Source organism: Nyctereutes procyonoides, unplaced genomic scaffold (assembly GCF_905146905.1).
Source record: "Nyctereutes procyonoides isolate TBG_1078 unplaced genomic scaffold, NYPRO_anot_genome, whole genome shotgun sequence".
NCBI classification, from domain to species: domain Eukaryota; kingdom Metazoa; phylum Chordata; class Mammalia; order Carnivora; family Canidae; genus Nyctereutes; species Nyctereutes procyonoides.
Genome location: NW_026575132.1, coordinates 18,081,882 through 18,108,780, shown reverse-complemented (window position 1 = coordinate 18,108,780; position 26,899 = coordinate 18,081,882). Strand labels below are relative to the sequence as shown.

General features: G+C 37.6%; 2 protein-coding genes across 7 annotated transcripts in view; both read left to right on the top strand.

Moving 5' to 3' along the window:
• Positions 1-14,904, top strand: part of ACADL (acyl-CoA dehydrogenase long chain) — a 50,689-nt gene extending 35,785 nt beyond the window's left edge. For all 3 annotated transcript variants that reach the window (XM_055345562.1, XM_055345564.1, XM_055345563.1), the window contains one exon: positions 2,237-14,904. In XM_055345562.1, the coding sequence (XP_055201537.1) occupies positions 2,237-2,330 (94 nt within the window). In that variant the 3' untranslated portion in view covers positions 2,331-14,904. The remainder of the gene's footprint in view (positions 1-2,236) is intronic.
• A 4,239-nt stretch (positions 14,905-19,143) lies between these two features.
• The window catches only part of KANSL1L (KAT8 regulatory NSL complex subunit 1 like), a 132,918-nt gene continuing 125,162 nt past the window's right edge, over positions 19,144-26,899 (top strand). The window contains exons 1-2 of one of the 4 annotated variants that reach the window (XM_055345556.1): positions 19,621-19,814; positions 20,834-20,914. The gene's annotated coding sequence lies outside the window, so the exon portion shown is untranslated. Of the gene's footprint in view, positions 19,229-19,620; positions 19,815-20,160; positions 20,915-26,899 lie in introns of those variants that run through there. The other 3 variants (XM_055345552.1, XM_055345557.1, XM_055345551.1) reach the window with 3 other exon arrangements.

The window sequence follows — 26,899 nt, the reverse complement described above, 5'->3', positions numbered from 1 at the left end:
TATTGCAGTTTGATGGCTTATTGAAATGCCTGGTTTCAATTTGAGAGACTTATATTTCCTTTTAGGAATAATAATCCCCTTCTTGGCTGGTTTGTTAGTTCAAAGATTGTATGAACTTTTAAACTAGACTGCTATTTCTCTTCTCCAAAGACATGAGGAAAGAACTTTTCATAGGTTAGCAAGAGAGAGAATAGTAGATGATATCAAAAGGCTGATTAGACACATTAGACAGTATGTGGTTGCAGTGCAGACTTTCTATGGAAGAAAATCATTCTAATTGTGTTTCTTATATCTTCAGATCAAGCTGTATTATTTGTGTATGTTTTTGGGATTTGTTTTTTTGTTTTGTGTTTGCTTTTTTGTTTAGTTGCATTTTATTTGTTTTTTTTTTAAATAATTGGTCTTATGCATGTGAATTTGGTTCAGTCTTACTCATTAGGCTTGCTGCCTGTGAGAAGTGATATTTATTAAGCTTTGCCAATTCAAGACTTCTCTGCCATGTTAGGAAGAACAGCCTGAGATACAGAGCTTCATAACTATGTGGTTAAACATTCCTTCTGCTGCCTTTCTCTGTTAATTTTAGTTGGTGACTGAATTTAATTAGTAACTTATAAAAGGCCTACTGATCTCTGTCATTACCTACTCCATTGGAACTTCACTTCTTTAATGTGAAGGAAAAAAAAAAATCCAGCCCAGTCCAAAAATTTCTAAAGAAGTGTTGAAATTGCTGAAGTAGGCTGAAATGCCAGGTAGATTCTCTATATGCAAGTGTTAGATTTTGTGGGTAACAATGGATTCTTTTCAAAAGAAAAAATATATTTGAAAATGAAAATATCTTCAGATTTCAAGTTCCATCAAAAAGTCATATTGAGGCTCAAATATTCCTTTATAATACCTTAAATCAATAAATATTTACTGAGTGCTTACTTTTTACAAAGTCCCATGATAAATATGGAGAGTCCAGAACTGATCATGTTCCTAGAGAGCTGGCATATTTAATTTTTCTCAAATGTGAAATTTAAAAAAAGAAAAAAAACTGCTTGAAAAAAATGCCTTTGCATTTGTCTACTAGTAAAGTCCAAAGCTCAATAACTAGTCTTGCATGCATAGACCAATTAAAATATTGTGATATAATAAAAAAGATACTTGCTGAAGTGGTGAGATACCTACTTTCTCATTCCAGCCTGCCAATTAATTATCTGTTATGTTACCATTAAATAGCAACCATTAATTAGTACATGTGGTAACTGCTCTGCACCTGAGTTCCTTTACCTACAAAACAATAATATTTATCCTTCCTGATGCCAGAGCTGAGAGGATAAAATGAGATGAGAAAAGGTAAAAACAACTATAAAGTTTCATGGTTGCTATCATTGCTACCAAATGAGAATTCCTGGTAACTTTTTTTTTTTTTTTTTTTTTGGTGGCAGTAGACTCAGGCACTCAGTATTTTAATGTCATACATTACTGGAATGACTATTAACGATTTCCAAAAAATAAGTTACTTGTTAACTTTGTGGGAAGTAATATTTTTTAAAGCATCAATTTATGCTCCTGAGGACAGCAATGGTGGTGGCAATCTAAAGGGATGTTAGAAAATAGATACTTTGTTTTCTCTTTTGTTTCCTATAAAACCAGTGGATTTCAACTTTCTTAAGGATACATTAAAAATAACAAGAAATTAAGACATTCTGTCCATTCTAAGCCTGAAATAGCCTTTTAAGAATGCTATTATGTGAGCTGAATTTAACAAAATTAAATCAAATGAAACATACTAATAAATGTTATTTTGAAATTGTGATTTTGGGGCACCTGGGTGGCTCAGTCTGTTGGGTATCTGCCTTTGGCTCAGGTCATAATCCCAGGGTCCTTCGTCAGGCTCCTGGGGAGCCAGCTTCTACTTCTCCCTCTGCCCGCCACTCCCCCTGCTTGTGTTCTGTGCACCTGCTCTTTCTTTCTCTCTGTCAAATAAATAAATAAAATCTTTTAAAAAATGTAATCTCATTAAGCAGACTAAAGCAAAGCTATACAGATGATCAGTATCTTAATAGAATTTTATAATTATATAAATCTAAAATGAACACCATAGTGAAAAAAAGTAATTTATAAAGAGCTTTAAATGTTCAGATTTCATTAAATAAATACTTAAAAGTAAATAATAGTTACCCGGTAAGACAAAATTTGTAATTTCCAATATATTTTATTTACTCATTCAATCATCTTCTGATTTATTTAGAGCTTATGTGGATGCCCGAGCTCAGCCAATCTATGGTGGTACCAACGAAATAATGAAGGAGCTGATTGCAAGAGAGATCGTCCATGACAAGTAGACATCTGCCCACATCCTGGAATCCTATTACAACTAATCTGGTTTTAAATCTACTCAAGATAAAATGCAACCTGGAATAGGAAATGCTAAACATGTTTTTATATGCTCTCTCTATAGAAAGAGAAATCAAAGACAAGATTAATACAGTGGTAGGAGAAACTTTGAACTCAAAGATTCTAAATTTTTCCAGTGCAAGGTTTAACTTTTAAGTTTTTACATAGCTAAAAGGCAAAAGTGTTCTGATTCTAGAAACCTTGCCATTTGGTTTTCCCTAAAACTCTAAAAAAAAGCATAATTGCTTTCAAATTGAGGCAGCAATAGTTTTGTTTCATTTGCCCTCATATTTTAAGTTCGGCTTATAGAAGACACAAAGTATTTGTTAATTTTTAAAAGTACACTGTTCCAAAAAAAAGTCACTGTTTTGATACCTGTATCAATGGTATACTATAAAAACATTAATAAGAATTACAGCACATTGATTTTGAAAGGGAAAAACAAATATACAATGCAAATGATTTCTACCACCCTATCCTAAGCCTCTACTTTTAGGCAGTGGAATTATTTCTTCAAACAAAAGCTTCTGCACAGTCTTTGTGACATACTGATGAATGAAGAGCTGCCTTAGTAGAAGCAAGAAGCCTTTCTGCCTTACTGCCTTGGAACCACTAGGACTCAAGTTGAGTATCTGTCCAAAGAATGTGGTAGCTTCTCTCATCTACTGACACCTGGGCTTGCAACAGATTTCATGCCACTTTCATTCATAGGAGAATATGAAATAATTTATCATCCTTTAGTTTCAATATAATGGGATATTTCATAGGTTTCAAAACAGTGACTTTTAGGAGCACTTGGGCAGCTCAATTGGTTAAGCATCTGCCTTTGGCTCAGGTCATGATCCCAGAGTCCTGGAATCAGAGTCCCAGGATCAGAGTTCTGGGATCCAGCCCTGTGTCAGGCTCCCTGCTCTTGGGAGTCTGCTTCACCCTCTCCCTCTGCCACTCCCCCTGCCTATGCTCTGTCTCTCTCAAATAAATAAAAATTTAAAAACAGTGACTTTTAGTTTGGAACAGAGTACTTTTAAAAGTTAACAAAAGTGGGACTTGTGGGTGGCTCAGCGGTTTAGCGGCTGCCTCTGGCTAAGGTTATGATTCTGTGGTCCTGGGATCGAGTGCCACATTGGGTTTCCTGCAAGGAACCTGCTTCTCCCTCTGCCTGTGTGTCTGCCTCTCTCTGTGTCTCTCATGAATAAATTTTTTTAAAAATTAACAAAGTAATCATTTAAAATAGAAAAGTGAGAGGACACCCGGCTGGCTCAGTTGGTAGAACATGCAACTCTTGATTTTGAGGTTGTGAGTTTAAGCCCACGTTGGGTGTGGAGATTACTTAAAAATAAAATCTTTCAGAGGTGAATAAATAGGATAAGAAAGTGAGGAAACATTTTATTTGATGTTTAAAAGTAATTGCTATCAAAGAACAAACCATTAATTTAATTTGTAATCTGCTAGAATCATTTCAGTACTTTTTTTTCCTTGCATAGATTGGTGAGAGAGTGAAATAAAGACACTTGAAACAAATAGAGGTATTCTCTATAAACTTCAAAAACTTAAAGCTTTTATTTGGTGCAGTTGGTATTAAACATTATTTTTTAATGCAACCATTACAACTGGGTAGAGTAGAGGGAAGAGAAAATACTTCGATATCATTCTTTCCTAGAATTCCACACCTTTGATTTGCTCGTAGGTAGAAGTTTGTATGATTGCTTCCTGGAGTTCTTGTTCATATGCATTAAATACTGTGCAAAATGGATTAAGATAAAATTTTATTAGATTATGGTATTTGTAGTTTTTACCTTCTGCCTATTACCAAGACACCAATATAGGATTAGATAAACTGACCCACTCCCTTTCAGCCCCTTTTCATTCCTTTCTCAATCTTAAGGAAACTAGATTTTAGGAACATCTGTAACATAAAAAGTAAGTTGGCATAGTAGGAAAAGTCTACTACGTGGAGGTGGAGAGACCTGGGTTTGAATAATGACTCTACCTTTTAAGAGCCTTTGGATCTTGGGCAACTTCTTTTAACTTCTCAGGATTCTTTTGGGTGCAAATGACCAAAGAAGCCTAATTCATACTACTGTAACCCCAAACTTGGGTGTGCTAGCTTAAAAGAATTGTGAAGGGGCAGCTGGGTGGCTCAGTAAGTTAAGTGCCTGACTCTTGATTTTGTCTCAGGTCATGATCTCAAGGTCATGAGACGGAGCCCTATGTCCGCTTTGAGCATGGAGCCTGCTTAAGATTCTCTTTCTACCTCTCCTTCCCAAAAGTAAATAAATAAAGATAAAAGGATTGTGGAGTAGCTCTAATGACCTAAAGGACTATAGGAACTAGGGTCTCAGAGGCTCGATTTGGGACTTAGAACTGCCAGCACTTAACTATAACTATTTCTTTCTTTCTTTTTTTTTTTTTTCTTGCAAATGGACCTAATGGACCCTGCAGAGAAATTTCATTGCACAGTCTGTAAAAATGACCTTGGGCTTTTCCAGGCCTATAGCCTTCAGCACAATGTCATTATTAGATAGGGGAAAGGTGCATTATGATTGACAGTCTCATCAGGAATACACAGACTGGGGGAGGCAGTTCCTGAAGCAAGAGTGGTATTATAAAAAAAAAGAAAAAAAGAAAAAAGGAACAGAGAAGTCTGTTGGGAAAACCCAAATCATACACACACAAAGCTATTACAGTCTACTGGAGCTAGGAGGTTTTAGTAATTTAGATATCTCAGAGAATGAAAGGGTTTCTAAGACAGGATGTCTTCTTAGAATAATATCTAGGATGTTTTCTATCTCCTACACCTGTTGGTTTTGTTTTTGGTTTGTCTTGCCAACGTCACTCTTCTTTTGGGCTCCTAAAAGAAGCATATGTTGTATCGTGGACTTAAAGCTGAAAGCAAAAGAAAACAGAATTCAGACTGTGTTTCTTAACCTTTAATTTGGATTTTATTTCTTAAATAGCTAATCTTTGTGTTTTGCTTGTGTGGCTTTGATTGTTGCCCCTGGGGAGGGAATTTGTCATCACGTATATCATGCTGTGCTAAGTGCTCAAGAAAACAATAAATAATAATAATACTCAAAAGAACAGACTGGACCAACACAGCAAGAGAGTCACACTGTGTAAATAATTAATGAGAATCAAAAAGCCTGAGTAATTTTGTTTTTTAGCTGAGGTTTTTAGAATCACAATTATTGCTGTAAATTTTTCACCCTTTATTTCTTTGATAGTGTCATTGAAAATGGTAATATATAAAAGAAGCTGTTTTGATATGCTATTTTAAAATCTAACTGCAAATCATTACTAATCTAGCAATTTTAGGAGTTTATTGCTCAAGGTGTAAGATTTCTAGGAGACTAGTTTTTTTTTTTGTTTTTTTCCATATGTCAGTATTATTTTTGGCATACACAGCATTTATTTATTTGGAATCATTGGAAAGATTTGACATTGAGATGGAAACCAACTGTAGGCCTATAGTGTCTACTGCCTTATAATAAATGTGGAAAGGAAGTTCTCAGTTTTTGAAACCTGTTTTCCATTTTTAAGAAAAATTACAGAAAACTTCAAACATACTCAAAAATAGTAAAGATCATATAATGAACCACTAGCTTCAACATTTGCCGCTGTATCTCTCTCACTTTTTTCCTAACTTATTTTAAAGCTAAATCCCAGACTTAGGGATCCCTGGGTGGAGCAGCGGTTTAGTGCCTGCCTTTGGCCCAGGGCGCGATCCTGGAGACCCGGGATTGAATCCCACATCGGGCTCCCGGTGCATGGAGCCTGCTTCCCCCTCTGCCTATGTCTCTGCCTCTTTCTCTCTCTCTCTCTCTCTCTCTGTGTGTGTGACTATCATAAATAAATAAAATTAAAAAAAAAATCCCAGACTTAATCCTATTTCACTCATACTTGTGTGTTTCAGAATACATACCTAACTGATGAAGATTTTTTCTACATTACTACAAGGCCATCATCATAATTAAAAAGCTTAAATTTAACTTATACTTCCAAATAAACCTTAAAGTTTTCTTGGTTCTATAAAGAATGCCTCTTGTAGTTGGTTTGTTCAAATCAGAATCCCAAAGTCCAAAAATTGCAATTTTTTTTAGTTGTCTCTTAAGTCTCTTATTTTATCATTGTTCTCCCTTTTTTCTTTCTTTTTAAATTTTATTTTTAAATTAACATACAGCAAACTTGCCTGTTTATATATATATATATATATATATATATATGGAAATATGGAAACTACCTTTTTTGGTTCTCTAAATTTAGCATGTAAATAGATTCATGCAATCCCTACCACAATCAAGAAATCAAGATACAGAACAGTTCCATTACCCCCCCAAAATACCTTGTTCCCTTTGTAGTCACACCCTCTCTGCACCTCTACCCCCAATACCAACGATCTGTTCTCTGTTATTACAGATTTGTCATTTCAAGACTGTCCTATGGCATTATAGAGTATGTAATTCCTTGAGAATGGCTTCATTCTCTTAGCAAAGTGCATTTAAGATTTATTCATGTTGTGTGAATAGGGTGTTCCTTGTTTTAGTGCTAGATAGTATGTCACGGTATGGATATACTGCAATTTGTTCATTCATTCACCTGCGTAGGGACATTTTGGTTGCTGAGATTAAATACCCAGGAAATGAATTGTTAGGTCATAAAGATAAATGCATGTTGAACATTCTAAGAAATGCCAAACTGTTTTTCCAGAATCCTTGAATCATTTGGCTTTCCACCAGCCATGCAAGCATTCCAATTGCTCTGCATCTTTTCTAGTACTGTATTTTTAAAATTTTAGTCGTTCTAATATGTATGTAGTGGTATTGCATTGTGGCTTTAATTTGCATTTCCCTAATGCCTAATGATATTGAACAGCTTTTCATGTGCTTATTTTACCTTCCACATATCTTCTTTGGTGGATTTTCTTTCTTTTTTTTTTTTAAGATTTTATTTATTTATTCATGAGAGACACACAGAGAGAGAGAGAGAGAGGCAGAGATACAGGCAGAAGGAGAAGCAGGCTCCACTCAGGGAACCTGATGCGGGACCTGATCCTGGGACTCCAGGATCACGCCCTGGGCGGAAGGCAGAAGCTAAACCACTGAGACACCCGGGCTGCCCTTTGGTGGATTTTCTATCCAGATATTTTGCCCATTTTTTAGTTGGGTTGCTTGTTCTAAATATCAGGCTTTAAGAGTTCTTTATATATTCTGATACTTTGAAGCACAAGGCAAAGCCAGTCTTCCAGATTCAGCTAGTAAAGAAACAATGAGCCCTTTTTTGACTCAGTTTACTCTTTACATTGAGTGAAAAGACAAGTAGCTTAAAAGTATCAGCTCCCTGTGGCCTTTGTGTGGGAAGACAATGAAACAAAAGAAGCCATAAGAGTCCAGATGACTATAGTAGGAATGATAGGATGCTCTATTGCTGAGGATTCCATTCCATGGTGCTGCTCATCACTTTTATAGGTGTACATGTGCCTTAATGCTAGCAAGGCAGAAAAGCCACATAACCGATAAGAACCCTGAAATTATGAGTGCTATCTCAGGACACTCTCCAGGGTTGATAAGGAAGCCAGAGAGAAGTAGCCTTATAGCAGGACCTCTCAGATCTACCATGCTCTCATGTTCCAGGGGGGCCACAAGGCATTCTGTCAAGATTCAGCTGCTATTCAAGCCTTGCTCAGGTGGCCCATGTGGCAACATGTAAAGTCATCAGGCTCTGGTTCTTCCTCAATAGATACAAGTCTTTTGTCGTATATGTGACTTGTAAATATTTTCTTCCTATCTGTAGCTAGTTCTGAGATGGGTTTCATAGAACAAAAATTTTAACTTTGATGAATTCAAATTTATAAATTTTTTCTTGTGAATTTGTATCATATCTAAGAACTTTTTGCTCAAACTCAAGTCATTAAATTTTTCTCATGTTTTCTTCCAAGTATTCTGTATTTTACATTTTTCATTTAGGGGTTCCTAGGTGGCTCACTCAGTTAAGGGTCCAACTCTTGATCTCAGCTCAGGTCTTGAACTCAGGATTGTGAATTCTAGCCTGCATTGGGCTCTACATAAACAAACAAACAAAAAACCATTTAGATCTATATTCCATTTAGTAGTTTTTATAGCACATAAGATTTATGTCAAGGTGCATATTTTTTTACTGATGTATAATTCTGCTAGCGCCACTTGTTGAAAAGAGCATGCTTGTTTTCATCGACTTTCTTTTAAACTTTTGTGAAAAGTCAGTTGACCATATTCGTGTGGGTTTATTTCTGGACTATGTTCTGTTTTATTGATCTATACATCTCCTCCTTTGTCTTGGAGTGGTTTTATGGAAGATCTTAGAATAAGATAATGCGATTCCTCTAATTTTATTCTTCTTTTTCAAAATTGTTTTGGCTGTTCTAATCCTTTTCCCTTTCCATACTAATTTTTGATTCAACTTTATGTTTACAAAATATCCTGCTAGGGTTTTGATTGGAATTACAGTAAGTCTGTTAATCATTCTGAAGGAATTTGCCATTTTTACTATGTTTAATCTTCCAATTCGTGAATGGGAATGACTCAATTTATTTAGATCTTCTTTATTTCTTCAGCATTTTGTAGTTTTCAGCATAGAAATTCTATATGTGTTCATTATGCTTACAATTTCTTTTTTTCTTTTTTCTTTTTTTTTTTTTAGGGGAACAGCTACTGTAAATTGTATTGATGTTTAGTTATGACTTATAGGTTTGTTTTTGTTTTAAGGAGAGAGGGAGCACAACGGCAGAGGGAGAGGGAGGATCTTCAGCTAGGCATGGAGCCTGACTCAGGGCTCAATCTTACAACCCTGAGATCATGACCTGAGCTGAAACCAAGAGTTGGTAGCATAAATGACTGAGCTACCCAGGCACTCTGGCTTACAGGTTTCTGTTGCCAATATAATTGATTCTTGTTTGTTGAACTTGCATCCTATCTATAAATTCTAGGGGCTTTTCTGGGGTTTTTTTGTTGTTTGGTTTTTTTTTTTTTTCCCTTTAGATTCCCTGGGTTTTTCTAGATAGACAATAATGTCATCCACGAATAGGGATAGTTTATTTCTTTTTAACCTGTATGTCTTTTATTATTTTTTCTTTCTTCTTTTTTTCTCTGTCTTCTTTTCTTTCTCTCCCTCCATTTCATTTCTTCCTTTCTTTTTTTCTCATTATAGGACTTCCACTACAATATTAGCATAGGAATTGTGAAAATGGACCTTCTTGTTTATTTCTGATCTTAGAGGGAAAGCATTATAACTTTCACATTAAATACAGGTTTTAAGTAGATTTTTAGTAGATGCCATTGATCAGGTTTAAGTGGTTCTACTGTGTTCCTAATTTGATTAGAGTTTTTACCATTAATGGATGTTGAATTCTGTTAAATGCTTTTCAGTGTCAATGGATATAATCATATGGTTTTTCTTCTTTAGAGTATTAATATTGTAGATTACATTGATTGTATTTTGAATATTGAACCAACTTTGCATTTCTGCAATAAACTCCATATGGTCATTCTGTGTTATGATATTTAAATATTGATTCTATTAATATAATTTACTGGGAATTTTTGCATCTATCTTCATAAGGAACATTTAAATGTAATTTTTCTTCTTGAACTGTCTTTTCCTCCTTTGTTATTAAAGTAATGCTAATCTTGAAAAATGAGTTGGGAATTATTTCTTTTTCCTCCATGCTATTGATTTGTTAGAAAAAACAGTCATTTGTTTTGTGGAATATCCACCATTATTGATATGCCTGATTGATCTTCCATGGTGATTTTAATTTATTATTTTATTCCCCATGTTTCCTGTAAACTGATAGAGCAAAAGATTTGATTAGATTCAGGCCCAGTACTTTGGCCCAGAAAACGTAAATGGTGCTGTGAATATTTCATTACATTGTGCTAGGAACGTAAAATATGTAATTCTCTCGCTTTTAGAAATACTGAGATTGATCAATAGATTCAAATATTATTAGTCTGATACTTCCATAAAATTCCCTGTCAACATTTTACCTAATAATTGTCTACTGATAATTATTTATAAAATTCATGATTTCATTTGGAGTTGTAAAGGATGATTTTGTAATTTTTAACTCCTTTTGCGTGGATTAACTTTCATAAAGAACTTTCATCAACTTTTTGGTCAGTTTGTGTGTACTTTGTGTCCTCTAGGAATCAGAAGTAGAGGCATAGAAGTTGAAGTTTTGAGAAATAACATCTGTGATAGATGGAAATGGAGGGAAGTCATTGGACAAATGGATGTCATTGGGCAAGGCCTTAGACCATGAAGCAAATCTGACAAAGTCTTGCAGAGTCCAATGAGGAACTCTGGAGTAAAGACTTCCCACTAGAAGAGTCCCACATTTGTCTTAAATGGTCAGCTCCTGGTTCTTCTGCCCTGATCAGTCATTGTCTAAGGACTGCCTGGGATGAGGGTGGCCTTAGCTCAAAAGCTAATGTGGATCCTATAGGAGCTAATAGCTAGAGGCTAAGTTAACTGTGTTCCCTACAGCAAAGTTGGGAAGTTCTTTCTTGAAAGGAGATGAGTTGCACCTCCATGGCTGCCACATCCTGAAATAGAATTTGCAAATAAATGCAAACTAAATTCTTGATTTTTGTTTTCCATTTACCAGTTTTTAGAGTAATGAGTGGGTATCCTAGGAATGTCTGATTGATAAGAACTCATGGATTTGGGAAATATTGATGTGTTTTAGTTAACTATAGTCATTATTATTTTTGATGTGTGAATTGTTTCATGTTAGGCCAGTAAGATTTCCTACAAGTTTGTTCCAATTTTTTTCTTTTTTTAAATAAAAAATGTCAAACATAAAACTACAGAAAATAGTATAATGAACCACCGTGTATATTATCACTCAGGTTTGACAATTATCAACTCATGACTAATCTTTAGTCATCTGTAGCACTATATGCCTTCCCCTGTCATGGATTATTTTTAAAATTATTTTTTAAATATTTGTTATTTTATATAGAGAGACTGTACATGAGTGCTGGGAGGGGCAGACGGGGGTGGGGAGAGAGAAAGAACATATGAGCAGACTCCCCACTGAGCACAGCACCCAACACAGGTTTCTATCCCAGGACCCTAAGATCATAACCTGAGCCAAAATCAAGAGTTGGCCATCCAACAAACTGAGCTACCCAGGCATCCCATGTGAAGGATTATTTTGTTTTATTTTTTAAATGTTATTTTATTTAAATTAAATTAAATTTAAATTATTAGTTTCAGAGGTAAAGTTCAGTGATTCATCAGTTATATATAACACCCGGTGCTCATTACAACATGTGTCCTCCTTAATGCCTATCACCCAGTTACCCCATCCCCCAACACCCTCCCCTCCAAGCATTTCTCAGTTTGTTTCCTATGGTTAAGAATCTCTTATGGTTTGTTTCCGTCTGATTTCATGATTTCATCTTGTTTTATTTTTCCCTCCCCTTCTCTATGTTCCTTTGTTTTGTTTCTTAAGTTCCACAAATGAATGAAATCCTATGATAATTGTCTTTCTCTGATTGACTTACTTCACTTAGCATAATACCCTCTAGTTCCATCCATGTCTTTGCAAATCGCAAATTTTTTTTTATATTCTTTATTCATCTGTTGATAGACATCTGGGCTCTTTCCATAGTTTGGCTATTGTAGACATTGTTGCTATAAACATTGGGGTGCAGATGCTCCTTCAGACCACTACATTTTTATCTTTGGGGTAAATACCCAGTAGGGCAATTGCTGGGTCATAGGGTAGCTCTATTTTTAACTTTTTGAGAAACCTCTACATTGTTTTACAGAGTGGCTGCACCAGCTTGCATCCCACCAGCAATGTAAGAGGGCTCCCCTTTCTCTGCTTTCTTGCCAACATTTGTCTTTTCCTGACTTATTAATTTTAGCCATTCTGACTGGTGTGACGTATTATCTCATTGTGGTTTTGATTTGTATTTCCCTGATGCCGAGTGACGAGCATTTTCTCATGTGTCTGTTGCCATTTGTGTGTCTTCTTTGGAGAAATGTCTGTTTATGTCTTCTGCCTATTTCTTGATTGGATTATTTGCTCTTTGGCTATTGAGTTTGAAAGCTTCTTTACAGATTTTGGACATTAACCCTTTATCTGATGAAACATTTGCAAATATTTTCTCCCATTCTGTAGTTTGCCTTTGGGTTTTGTGCAACTGTTTCCTTCGCTGTGCAAAAGTTTTTTATCTTGATGAAATCCCAATAGCTCATTTTTTGCCTTTGTTTCCCTTGCTATTAAAGACATGTTTTGACAGGAGTTGCTGTGGCCAACGTCAAAGAAGTTGCTGCCTGTATTCTCTTCTTGAATTCTGATGGATTCCTGTCTCACATTTAGGTCTTTCATCCATTTTGAGTTTATCTTTGTATATGGTTTAAGAAAGTGGTCCATTTTCATTCTTCTACATGTGGCTGTCCAATTTTCCCAACATCATTTGTTGAAGACAATGTCTTTTTCCATTGGATATTCTTGCCTGCTTTGTCAAAGTTTAGTTGACCATAGAGTTGAGGATCATCATGGATTATTTTAAAACAAATACCAAACATCATGTAATGCTGAAATATTTTGATATGACCCTGTTATTTCTGATAGTGGCTTGCTCTCTGGAACCACAAAATTTCCCGTATCTGTCATGTACAAATTCTGCCTTAGAGCTGAATTCAGCCATTTTTGCAAATATCTCTAGTTTTAGATTTTTCTAGTTTCAGAGTACTACCAAATTTTTTTTTCTAATTTTACCTTCTGTTTAATAAAATCCATCCTTCATATATTTTTATTAGTAAAAATTGTACATTTTCTTCAATCTTTTCCTTAAAGCTAAACTCAGCAGAAGTTTATCTTAAAGTATCCCAAGAGAGGTTATGCTCCATTTTACACTGAAAATTATATTGGTAGGGGGATCCCTGGGTGGCACAGCGGTTTTGGCGCCTGCCTTTGGCCCAGGGCGCGATCCTGGAGACCTGGGATCAAATCCCATGTCGGGCTCCCGGTGCATGGAGCCTGCTTCGCCCTCTGCCTGTGTCTCTGCCTCTCTCTCTCTCCCTGTGTGACTATCATAAATAAATAAAAATTAAAAAAAATTGGTAGAATGTTCACTGCTACAAGAAACAGAAAACCCAAATCAAATTTGACTTTAAAAAAATGAAGGGAGGGCTCATTAAACTGGAAAGCTCAGAGATAGCACAGACTCAAAACTGGATGACCAAACAGCTTAGTTTTGTCACTAAGGACCCACTTTAATAATTTCTTCCCAATCTCTGTGTTCTGTCATTTATAGTGTAGGCCTAGTTTTAAAACTGGCGCCTCTAATGGTCATGGAAGGGGTTTTCTTATTCATGTATAGAGTCAAAGAATGCACTTTTGCCCAACATTTTGGTATTAAGAGATGAAATTCACTCTCATGGAGCTAGTTTTAGTCACATGGCCCCCTTTGAACAAATGACAACGCCAAGGTAAATTAAATACATTAATTGGCCTAAGCCAATTTGGACCTAACTTGGGGCATGGAGGAAGCAGTGGGTTCACTCAGAGCAGATAAGTGGGTGAAGGGCTAGATAGATACCAGCATGAAAATTAGGAAAATATTAAGAAAACGAAATTGTGGGATAGAAACCAAATAGGGAACTAACAAATACCGATTATAGCAACTACAAATTAGACCCTGGTTGTTAGGATCAGTGCCCGAAGGGTGTCACATCTCAAATGAGACATAGTCTTATTTACTGGTGCCATTTAAACATTTTTGATGTGACTTTGGTAGTAGAGAGCTTTAATATTCATCCATGCACAGATCTCCTCTCTGAGCACATGAGAATTTATATTTCCTGATTCTCTTGCGGTCGGGCAGAGCTGTGTGATTCATCCTTGACAATGGATTATGGATGGAAGGGATGTATGTGTATTACCCTGTGGCAGCAATTGTAGAAGTTTTGTCAAAGTGACATAAGATCAAAGCATGGAATATAGATACAACATATGGAAGATAAGTGCTCTGGAAAGTTACCTGTACTTGCAACAGACTGTGAGATAGAAATAAACATTTTTTTTTTAAATCTTAAATCATTGATTTGGGGGTTGTTACTGCTTCCTAACCTGACCTCATCATGACTAATATAAATTTCATATGTTCTTATACATGATGCTTAACTGAAGAAATAGAACTGATATTACAATAGAAATGTAACACCAGTGATCCCAAGAAGTGCAATGATACTCACATTTCATATGAAATGTATCAGAATGTTGGGATAGTTTATCAAGTGTTGTAATTTCTGACCAATATTTCTGGATACACTTCTTTAGTAAAGACTTATGAGGTTAGTGTTCTGAAAACAACACTTTTATCCATTTCACTTAATTCTTACATTTGCATCAACGTGTTCATCATTTTCAACACCCTTAGATACAGTCCCCAGAGGTTGAGAAGGAAATGTAGTTAAAAAAAATCTCTTTTAGCTGATTTTTGACACCCTGTCCTCTCCCCCCCCCCCCCCATCACCACCATCGTGCTACATTTAGCAGCTCTGATTGTAGACATTTTGCTTTGGGAACTGGTGGAAACCATTGCCTAATGGACATCTATTCTCCCTTTCTTTCTAAGTGATCTGATATTATTCCTAAATATCCCTGTATTATTGGAGGTGACAACATGATCAACTTCAGTTGTATTTGCTAGTCTCTCTTGCAACTAGGTATATTCATAGGAACAAGTTGTAGAATTGTAGAAAGGGACTTCAGGAAAGGAAGAGAGACTTAAAGGCCTTGTGTCCTTTTCCTATCTGCTGCTTGGGATGTGGATACAGTGGCTGGAGTTCCAGCAGCCATCTGGGACTATAAGGTTACTCTGAGAATGGACATGGGGGCTGAGAATGGCAGAAGAGAATAATAGAAAGCAGTCTGGGTCCTTCATGATCTTGTGGAGCTGTTATATCTGTTTGGTGCAATCTAACTTTAATTTTTTTAACCATATTCCATTAACTCTTAAGGTGCATTATTATTCTTTGTATTATTTAAAGCCCATTGTCAATCAAACTGATGCAATGATTTCTTACTGCATCAGTACTGAAGTCATTTTGATTTCAGAAATGTTAAATTGTAAAAAAATAAAATGTGTTTCAGAATCAACAAAATATGTTATAAGAAAGATAATTAACCCTTTTGTTTTTAAGCTATCATTATTTTGGGCTTTTGGATACATATCATATGGATTATCTGCATCCTCACTAAGACTGATTTTTAATTTTTCTGTCTACATTTTGCACTCAATGCTTCTTTCTGAGTCAACTTTCATCAGAGTCTTTGTTTTATTTTATTTTTTGAGATTTTATTTATTCATGAGAGACACATGGAGAGAGAGGCAGAGACACCGACAGAGGGAGAAGCAGGCTCCATGCAGGAAGCCCGATGTGGGACTCGATCCTGGGACCCTTGAGCCAAAGGCAGACACTCAACCTCTGAGCCACCCAGATATCCCAGAGTCCTTGTTTTAAAAATCAACTTTATTGAAGTATAATTCTCATACATGACACATACCTGTTTTAAGTATATGTTTTGGTAAGTTTTGACAAATGGATACCCTTGTTTAACCTCCACAATGGTCAAGATATAGTGGATTTCCAACACCCCTTATACTTATCCTGGTAAATTCCCCCCACCCCAGGCCTAAGCAACTGCTTTCATGTCATCATTTTGGGGGACACAGCGGTGAATGAAACAGCAAAAGTTCCTGACCTCGTGCAGTTTGCATTCTACCAAGGGAGATAAGACAACAAAAACCAAAAGAATCAAAATTCGTGTTGTTAGATGGGGAAAGCACCACGGAGAAAAACAGAACAGGGAAGAGAGATAGAAAAGGATGTGCTTGTAACTCCTCCTTGGCTGAGCTGCTTGCTTAAGAGTAGAATGTGATCTTTTTCCTGTATCGCTAGCATTTATCATAATGTCAGCTGTATATTAGGTGCTGCACACATATTTCTTGAATGAAGAGAGCGAATGAATAAAAACTGGTGTTAAGGAGACAAGTTTATCTCATGAAATCACTGTAATACTGCTTACCTGGACACATTTATGTGCTTCTAGACGGGTAATAATTATGTCAGCAAGAACAGTGCCCTTCCCTTCTCCTTGTTCTTGCTGGTTCTGTAAGTCTCTTGGCCATTATTAAATTTTTTCTTAGAAATCCGAATGCCTTTAATGTACCCTCTTAATAATAATATATCCTTGATCAAAAAGATTATGTGCATTTCTTCAGGCTTTTGATGAATAAGTAATACGGAAAATGATTTGACAAATGATTCAGTATATCAATTTCATATTAAGGAGCTTTGATATTCTACAGTTTCTGGAAAACCAGCTTTCATATGCTATAAATATTAAAATATTTAAGGTAATGTTCAGTGTAAAGAAACAATGTGCTCAATATTTGGTTAAATGGGGGTAAAAAAGTGTGCAGGGTCATCTCATACATATAAAAGACTGTGCTTTTCTTCTTTGGGCTTTTCTACATTTTTAAAGCCAAACGTATGTTATTAATAATTTCCTATCCCCCAGGTTTCTATTTTTAAAGTATCAAAAGCTGAATATAAAAGAAATGAGAAAATTATGTTTCTATGATGACTTGATGGACCAAAATATTTATTTAAGGTCTACAAATTTGGTGGACTGCAGGACTGACTATGAGAAAAAAGAATCAACCTGGAGAACTGGAAACTATCTCCTAGGACTGTTTGATGAACAATAATATATGTAAAAATGCCTCTGAGTTATGACTTGCATAATTATAAAGCTCAATGCCTGTACCATCATCTACATATTCCACCAGGGCAGGAACTTTGTTTATGGCTGTATCTTCAATACCCATCACCAAACGTGTGCAATAAATATTTGGTAACTATATGAATACTTTGTTTTATTAAGTGATAATTAAGTCACAGAAGAAAACGTATCCTCAGGCACCACAATTCCTTCAGGCTAAAATCTGAATTCCTGTTACTCAAGATATACACAATCTAGTTGACATGTAATTTTTGAGCCCAATAATACCGTGAACATGACCTCTATTCAAAGATACTATCATTTGATTGATGCCTTCAGAAATACCCAGCTTAAATAAAAAAAAAAAATCTTCCTTTGAACTATCTCAATACTGATTTGACTTCTTAGACTGTTAAAAGAAACCCTATTTTAACGTACTCACTTTTTTTGCATTTCTGTCCCCAGGGACAAGGACAATCTTTTGAATATAGTGAATATCGAGTACATATTTGTTGATTTAACTATTTTCACATCATTCGCTTACGATTTTTAGTCCAATGAAGGTAAATCAATTTCCTGAAGCTCTTCCCTTACCCCATATGAAATGAAGGCGCAATTATTGTCCTGAACAATTTTAGAAAGTATTCTCTGCTGCAAATGCAGCCTGTCATAAAGTTATTGCAGTAATGTCCCAATCCACTAGAAAAACCGGGAACAAGGCGGTTATTTTCTAATTCTAGTAATCTGTGTCATGCCTTATGCTTTGTTGTAACTCCCGATTCCTTGGATTCCCCCGCCCGCCTCTCCCCTCCAATCTTATTCAGTTAGGAAGGTTGAAATAATGGCATTTGTCTTTTGGGATCTAAAATTCTAGTGCGCTTTATTCCCTAAATCATTTTATGTGTAAATTAGGTGCTTAAGAAAGCCTGTAGAGCACATCATTTAAGAGGAGCTATATTTAGTGCTCAGTTTATTAAAAAAAAAAAAAAAGTGCATGGCCGGGGAAATGCCCGGGTGTAGTTTGGGGGTGAGCGGAGCCAGGTGCAAGACCCTCAGAAATGTTCTTATGTGTCCCTGGCCGACTATCTGCACACAAAACCCCGTTTTTTTTTTTTTTTTTTCTGCGCTCCTGCAGAACGGAGCTAACTCCCGACCAGCTCTGGACAGATTTAAAAAAGCTGGAGCGGACGGCTCCTGATTCTCGCCGTGAAACGACCCAGCTGGATCCCAGGCTGATATGTCACCCTGTTTCAGGGCCTCTCGGGGGTCGTACGGGATTATGACTCTGGATTGGAGCGCAGAGCACGTATGCAATTCCTCCTCCTCCCGAGGCACGGAGAAGTACAGATTTGGCAGCTGTGACCGAGCTTTGTTAAAACTTGCCCCTCGAGCCGCCAGGCGGGAGGGTCTGGAGGCAGGAGCCGGCGCAGCCCGAGCGCGGGCGCCTTGCAGCCTGACTTGCCGCTCGCTGCGCGCTTCCTAGCACGGTGGTGCAGAAATAGAGCAAGGGCGGGAAGTCACCCGCCCGCCCGGATTTTTGGGGAGTGTGTGTGTGTGTGTGTGTGTGCGCGCCCGCGCGCGTGCTTCCCGCTAGCGAGGGAAGAGGCGAGGAGGAAGCGAGAACGACCCGGAACCCGCCCCCGGGGAGCCGCCGCCGCCCCCCACCCCCCCCGCACCGTCGCGCTCCAGCCGCTTCCAGAACGCTCCGAGCCGCGGCCGCAGGCCCCGCCCCCGGCCGGGGTTTCCCCGCCACCCGCGCTCATTTGCATAGCGCTTCCCCTCCCCCGCTGCCATTGGCTGGCGCTGGCCCCGCCCCCCGCCCCGCCGCCGCGGCAGGGTTCCATCCCCGAGCCGCCCGGAGCTGCGGGCAGCGGGCGGACTGTTAAACCGCGGCGGCGGCGGCGGCGGCCGGGGCGGGAGCGGGGCGCGCTCTGCAGACGAGGCCGCGGCGCCCCGGGCGGGGGGGGGGAGGCGGGCGGGCAGCTAGAGATCACCTCGGCAGCCCCCACCACGGCCGGACCGAAGGTGCGGCGGCGGAGGGGAGCCAGGGCGCCCCAGCAGGCGAGTGGCCGGCGTCTCAGCGGCGGGCTGAGGGGGGTGGGTCTCCTGTGCCGCGGACGGCGGCAGCGCGGGGCGGGGGGAGCGGAGCGGAGTCCTCCGGCGCCGGGAGGACTGGCGGGCCGGGCGGCCGAACGGCAGCCCCTGGGCCCCCCGAATCCTGCGGGCTGTCGGGCTCCGGGTCCCGGCGCAGGATCGCGCTCTAGGGCAGGGGTCGGAGCGCAGCCAAATTTAAACGGCTGAACCTAACAGCCCTGGCGCAGAAGCGGAGGGGAGGGGAGCGGAGCAGCGGAGGGAGGGGTGGGGGCGGCCCCGGCGCGGTCACGTGGGCGCGGGGGCGGGGCTTGGCGGGCCTCCCTTTTGTTTTGGCGGGCGCGTGCGCAGACGGCCGCACACGTGGTCAGCCGGGCCCGCCCCCGGCCCCGGCGGCCGCGCCTCCGCGGGGTGCGGTTGCGTCGGGCCGGTTTGGGGGGCGCCCTGCCGCGGAGCCGTCCGTGCCGCTGTGACCCCTTGTTTTCTTTTATCTTATCCTTTATTTTCGGGCGGCGTTGATTTGGATTTTAGGATTAGATGGGGGTAGAGAGGCATGGTGCGTCCGTGGGTGTTCGGAAGGGGGGACGGACGTTGCTGGAAAATTTTGAGGACGCGTGGTGATGGGTCGCGGGGAACAGGAGGGCTCTCGTGTCTGGTCATCGGAGAAGGGAAGGGGCTGACTGTGCACGCGGGAGGGAAGTCCCGGGTCTGGGCGGGTTGGTTCTGGGGTTGGCTCCCTGCGCGCCCGGCCCCGCAGATCCACTCCACCCTTTACCGCGGATCAGCTGGGAGGCTCGGCGCAGGGGTGGGGGCGGGGGGTGGAGATGGTTGGTTTTTTTTTTTTTTTTTTTTTGACCGAGGGAAGCACATTCCTTTTTTTTTTTTTTTGATTTCCCCAAACTTTTTATAGTCAGCTGCTGAGATTTAAGACGGTAACTTCTTTCGCCCTACTCAGTTGGCTTTGACTTTGGTGCCGAGTCGGGTTCTGCTGGGAATGTGTCTAAAAAAGCACAGGATGGGGTCAGTTCTGTGAGCAGCCAAGCCAGGGAGCTGTTTACCAGCCCCGCAGCCGGGACTGGCAGGGGTCTTTGACGAGGTGGAAGCGGCTCTGAAAATGACCCGGTGTTGGGGAGAAACCTGGTGTTCTGGAGCGTGGGTCGCTTGGGAAGGAGGTTTTCTGGCACTGAGCGGTGCCTGCGTCCGCGGTTCGTAACCGGCCGTTTCCTCTGGGCACGTCCCAGCCCCTCTTTTCTCAATGTTTGTTTCGTCTTGTAAATAGTTTCACAATACGGTCCCCGCTTTGAGATTGTTAGGAGGATTAAGATCACCTCGGGTCACGAAAAGCGGTTTGCGATCTCTCCCGATGCTGTGGAACTGCAGAAATTGGGAGGTGAAACGGTTTTATAGCAAAAGTCAGGTTTTTATTATTATTATTATTTTTTTTTTTAAAATCCAGCCTCCTGGAAGAGTATGAACTGAATGAATCATGAAATAGGATGTATTTGAATATCTTCAAAAATCTGTTCTAGTAACTGTTACCTTTGATTTTCCCACCTACTTACCTACTCCGATCAGTGTCAGGGTTGCCGTCATGTATGTCTTCAGAGTTTCAATCCAGATAGACGGTCACTGCTTCTCCTACCCAGTCCTTCTAGAGTAAGTTCTTAGAGGAGATCTCTCTTACTCCAGGCCGTCTATCACATTTATTTTTTTGCATTTGTCTTTTGCGTGTCTGTCACATGTGCCTTTCCAAATAACAGTTGCTTATTTTGTTAAATAATCTTTTAAAAAAAATCATTTGGAAAATAAAGAGTGTTAACAAGAAAAATAGTTTGTATTTCTAAATATTTTCTTACGCGTGCTTGTGAATTTTTCCTCCAAGTGAGTTCATGCGGTGATATTTTCATTTAACTCTACCTCCTATAAACGTTCTCGAGCCATCGGTCCTTGAAAAATAATTTTTGGCTGTTAACAACTATATCATGTAACTATCATACCTAAAACTTTTCTTGTTGGCGGGTGTTTGGGATGTTTCTGATGTTTTGCTGACCTGTAAACTTCAGCAGAGAATTGCCATTGAAATCTCCCCCCCCCCCCTTAGATTTGTAAAAGAAATTACTAGGTCAGAATCTGGGGTCGTGTGTGTGTTTAAGGCTCTTGAACATCACCAAACTACCTTCCAGAATGTTGTATCAGTTTATACTCCTCTAGTGTATGAGCCAGCCTCACGTTACATCTTTGTTCATCATCTGGTGTTAGTATTGACACACACAAAAAAACCCCTTGCTTTAATTTGCATTAATTTTTTCCCCACTATGTGTGTTGTATATCTATTTTATTTTTTTTATCGTAAGCTGCTTGAAGGAGGAGAATATATTTTGTAGTTGATATGCTGCAAATCACAAAGTGGCAATGAATACTTGCCATTTGGCTTGTTAATATTTACCTTTTTGACCTCTGGAAGATCAGGAAATGATGTCTTGCTTTTTGTCTTACTCAGTTTACCCCTTACGTTTCTACCGTTATTGTTTGATTCATTACTTTGAGTACTTCTCTCTTCAGGTAGGGGCTTCATTGATCTCACTGTTGTCTGCTAAGAGGTCCAGTGACTTCTCATTGTTCAACTGCTGCATTATCCCAAGAGCTCCGACCAGTTTTTATGCCATTTGCTATGATAAACTATTTCATTTCCTTTATTCACTTTTCTATCTTGTATGGAATTCATTTACAGATTTCACTTCCATCATTGTGTTTCATGTGTAGCCTTTTCTGTGTTTTTTTTTTAAGCCTACTGTCTAAAGTTGCTTTGTTTGATTATTCACATTGTTCTTGATAGTCCACCTATTACTGCCTGTAACATCTTTTACTGCCTTTAACCTACCACAAAACCCTATGTCATCTGTAATTCTTATTTTCATCTATTCAGTTGTTTTCCTCACATATCCTTTTGCATTAGTCTGTACAGTATTAGATCGTAAAGGAGGCAGAAAGCTGTCTCCTTCAGGTTTAGGATTGTGTTTAGGATTGTTTACCAGTTAGGCTTCTCAAGTTATAAACTGCAAAGGGTGAGGCTGCTTGCAACAGAAGTGACAGGTCGTAGGGAATTAGCAACCAGTTTACTGAATTTAAAGCGTATTATCTTATACCTCTATCCTAAAAGTCCTGACTGCATTACGGGACTATAATGGAATACTGTACGTAAGGATGACCCTGCATCATCGGTACAGTCTTACATTACTTTCTGTATGTTCAATTTCAAAAGGCAAGGAAAGTATATCATTTCCACAAGATTTCTATTTGCATTTCCTTTTAAATGATGTCTTAAGAGAGATTTCTGTGAACTGGGCTCCTTATTGCATGTGGGATAAATAAACAACCAGCAAATGTTAATAAAAATAGTAATATTGTATTTGCCGGTGGACAGTGTATAATGAAAATCTGAAGACTATTAATAATGAAAGTCTTTAATACTCGATAATATGTTTAGGTTTTTAGAAGCGCGTTTTATGTCTATATCGATGTGACAGTTCTAAGTATTGCAGAATTGGGAGAAAAATGCATTCATTTATAATATTGAGGTTTTGTTGATTTTTGTAATGAACTTTGTATTGTCTATTTTCAGTCCTATAAGACCAAGAATTTTCAAGCATGTTTTTTTCAAAGTAATTAAAAAAATTTTTTATGTGGTAGTAGGTCATTAATCGGTGTTTAACGACATGAAATTAAATTGGAGCAAATGTAAATTTCTGGATCCAAGAGATGCACAAACAACTCTTCATTTATATTCCTATGAGTCATGGACTCACAACTGAATAGTAATAATTCTGCTTGAAGTATGATCTGTTTGATGTATTATTTGGCCACCCAAGTGACTTTATCTTTAATTAAATTCCTTTAGTCTTCAAAGAGAATTCCTTTTTAGGGATAGTTTTCAAAGTGGAAGAAGTTCTTGCTATAAACATTACCGAGTACAAAGTACTGAGCCAACTGTACCCGGGTCATGCCAATTACTACAGTGTTTTCTGCTGCAAATTGAGAATGCCCGTATTTACCATAGTGAAATCTTGAAAACGTAACAGTGTATTTTGCACTTATGCCTTCCATTCATTAATTCCTATATCTTTGAAGAGTAAAATTATAGCAGTGTAAACTCTCATTACTTCTACTGTTTTTCTGGACTTTTCCTTTGTGAGTTACAAATAAAAATTCTGAGTCTTATAGTAATGTTTGAAAAACCTCACACTTTTGCTAAGAGAATTTTTCTCTCTCTTTTTTTTTTTTCCTATTTTTTCTCTGGTATTCTAATGGATCAGTTGTCTGAAACACATTTAAGTTGTATCTGTGGGAATAACTTAATATTTGCTCCCACTCAAGGCTTCTCCCCTCTCTCAAAATGCTGTTGGTAGTTTTTACTGTATTTAAACTTAAAGGATGAATCTGCCTTATTGGTGATGCTGTAATTCCTAGTTCATACTATTACATTTAAGAGAATTGGGATTATCCAGATTTCTGTTGAAAAATTAATGTTCAGGGTGGATTTGAATAGGATATTTTCCACGGACTATATGGAATATATGTACACATGCTAGAATATAAATCATAGTTAAAATCTGGAGCACTATTTTAGGGTGTGGAAAAACAGATTTGGGCTTTAATTTTTAATGTTCATTTTCAGAAGGAAGGGTGGTTCTTATCTAAATTATCTAGATTATCTAGTTTCAATTCTGAAGGTAGACTAGATTTGCAAACTTTTGATTTTTTTTTTTTTTTAGAATGTATGCCAAAAATTATTGCGTATATATGACCTATATATTGTAAAGACCTGATCTAAGTGTTAGGATCAATTCAGAAATTATTGACATCGTAATTATCTCACTATGTACATGCAACTTTTGAGGGATGACACAATATTTATATATCTCGTGATGTCTCTACAGGGCCATCTTACATTTAATTCTAAATTTATAAATATAATTTATAAAAAAGATTAAGTCATTAATAATGGAAATATTTTGTAGAAATCAGGGCAAAACTTTTTACCTACGGTAATATAACAAATTTTTACTTATTTACAATGAATGTGTTATTAGATTGTAGACCAAATTAGAATTTATGATGTAGACTTTTTACTGAAATAATATGATTTTATGTATAATAATGAAATTTAATATGGCCAAAAAGATAAGGCAAAAAGTTTTGATTCTTTGTAGTTTTTAAATGTTTATTATTTAAAGGCATTAACTTTGGCTTGCCTGGCTGCAGTTTTCTCTCTGGATGGTATTTTTTGGTGATTCTTCTAAGAAAAAAGGATATGTAGTGAGATCTTGACTATTCACTTTAGGGTTATTTATTTGGTGGATTATCTGTAAAAGATTCATAATGGATTAGTTTTTGGTTTTGTTTTTTGCCACCTTCAAAATTTCTGGGCTGTGGATGTGCTAAGGAATTTATTTATTTATTTATTATTTATTTATTTAAACTGGAAAGTAAGTTGAAAACTTTGTTGTAAAAACAAGTGAAATTCATGCTCAGGAAATACAGTTGATTTTTGGATTATCAAGAACATTTACTTCTTAACAGATAATCAGTATAATCTGACTAGTTTCTTTCTTTGAAAGGACACTGATATGGTTGGTTTCTTAGCTTGCAGGTCTTGTTAGCTTAATATTTTTTGTATTTGTGATCAAAAGGAGTTTAGTTTTTCTCAGTTTTATCCATTATAAGTTCTTCAAAGTCCTATATATTAAACTCTTAGAAGAGGGACCTGTTTGCCTGAGTGTCTTAGGTATATGTGAAATAAATGGTGCCTGGAATAAATATAGTATTTTAGCGGCTAGAATGAAATTTCTTAGATTTAGCTAAGATTCAAATACTTTTTATCACCACTCAATTATGTGCATGATTAGTAACTGAGTAATTAGAAACCAGAATAATTAGAAACTAAATATTCATGAAAAGATCAAGATGTTTTTTTTGAAAGCTCTTTGAGGATTTATCTTTTCCATATTTTTGAATCATCTGAAATATTATAGGTGCCTAAAAATACTAAACAATGTATTTGGCTAAGAACTTTGGGGACTGAAATATTTTAGTTAATGGTTGATTCCTGTTTACTTAGGGGGCTATATACTTTATACTTTGTACTGTCCAGCACAGTAGTCCTTAACATATGTGACTTTGGAGCTCTTAATATGTGGTTAGTTCAAATTAAGTTTATGCTAAATGTAAGAACACACTGGATTTTGTGACTTACCACATATACAAAACGTAAACTCATTAAAATATTTTTATTTTGATTACAGATTGAAATAATAATAAATTTCTATTGGACAGCAATGTTCTATACCAATATTTCCTAACCATAAGACTCCTTTCATAACAAAATATCTCTTGAACCTCCTTCCTTGAGGTTCATGACCTTGAGGTCAACTAAAGTATAGTTGACCCTTGAACAATGTGGGTATTAGCTGTGCTGACCCCCCCCATGCTGTTGAAAGTCTATGTATAATATTTGACTCCCCCAAAACTTAGCTGCTGATAATCAACTGTTCACTGGTAGCCTTACCTGTAACATAAACAGCTGATTAACATATTTAATATGTAAATTATATACTCTATTCTTAAAATAGGCTAGGGAAAGAATGTTTATATTAAGAAAGTCATAAGAGAAAATGCATTTATAGTACTGTACTTATTTAAAAAAATCCACATATGAGTGGACCTACATAGTTCAAACTCCTGTTCTTTAAGGGTCAACTGTAATTTTATTATTTTTGATGCTATTTATTGAAATATTTGTTAAGGGCCTGCTTGATATTACCAAACAATATTCTGAGTTATAGCACTGAGTGAAAACAGTGCCTTCATATGACTTTTATTTTAATATGAAAAATCTGTGATAAATGATTTTCAGTAAAAATTTTTAGATGAACTATTTGTTCTAAGTATGCTATTATTGTATGTAACTTATGTAATACAGTTTTAATACAGTGCTTCATTTATCTAGTGATGTATGCTATTTAATTTACTTTTGTCATTTTGTGTTCTCTAAACTTTCTGGATCTATGGTTTGATATCTGACATTAATTTGGAGAAATTCTCAGTTGTCACTGCTTCAAATATTTCTTCTTTTTTGTGGTCAACTTCTGGTATTCCCATTACGCATAAACATATTCTGTAGTTGTTCCATAGTTCTCAGATACTCTATTCTGGCTTTGTTGTTTGTTTTTGCTTTCTCCTCTTTGCTTTTCACTTGTGGAAGTTTCTGTTCACATATCTTCAAGCTCAGAGATTCTTTTCTTAGCCACGTTCAGTCTGCTAATGAGTGAGTCCATCAAAGGCATTCTCATTTTTCTTGTCCTGTTATTGATTTTTAGCTAATTCTTTTTTGATTCTTTATTAGAACTTCCATCTCTTTGCTTATATTATCTATCTGTTCTTAACGTGTTGTATACTTTTTCTATTCGGGAAATTTGCCTTAGCAAATTAATTAAACTTGTTCTTTTAAATTACAGTTTCATGATTCCAACATTCCTGCCATATCTGAATCGGGTTTTGATGCTTGCTTTGTCTCTTCAAACTATGTTTATACCTTTTAGTATGCCTTGTAATTTCTTGTTAAAAAATGGGACATGCTGTACT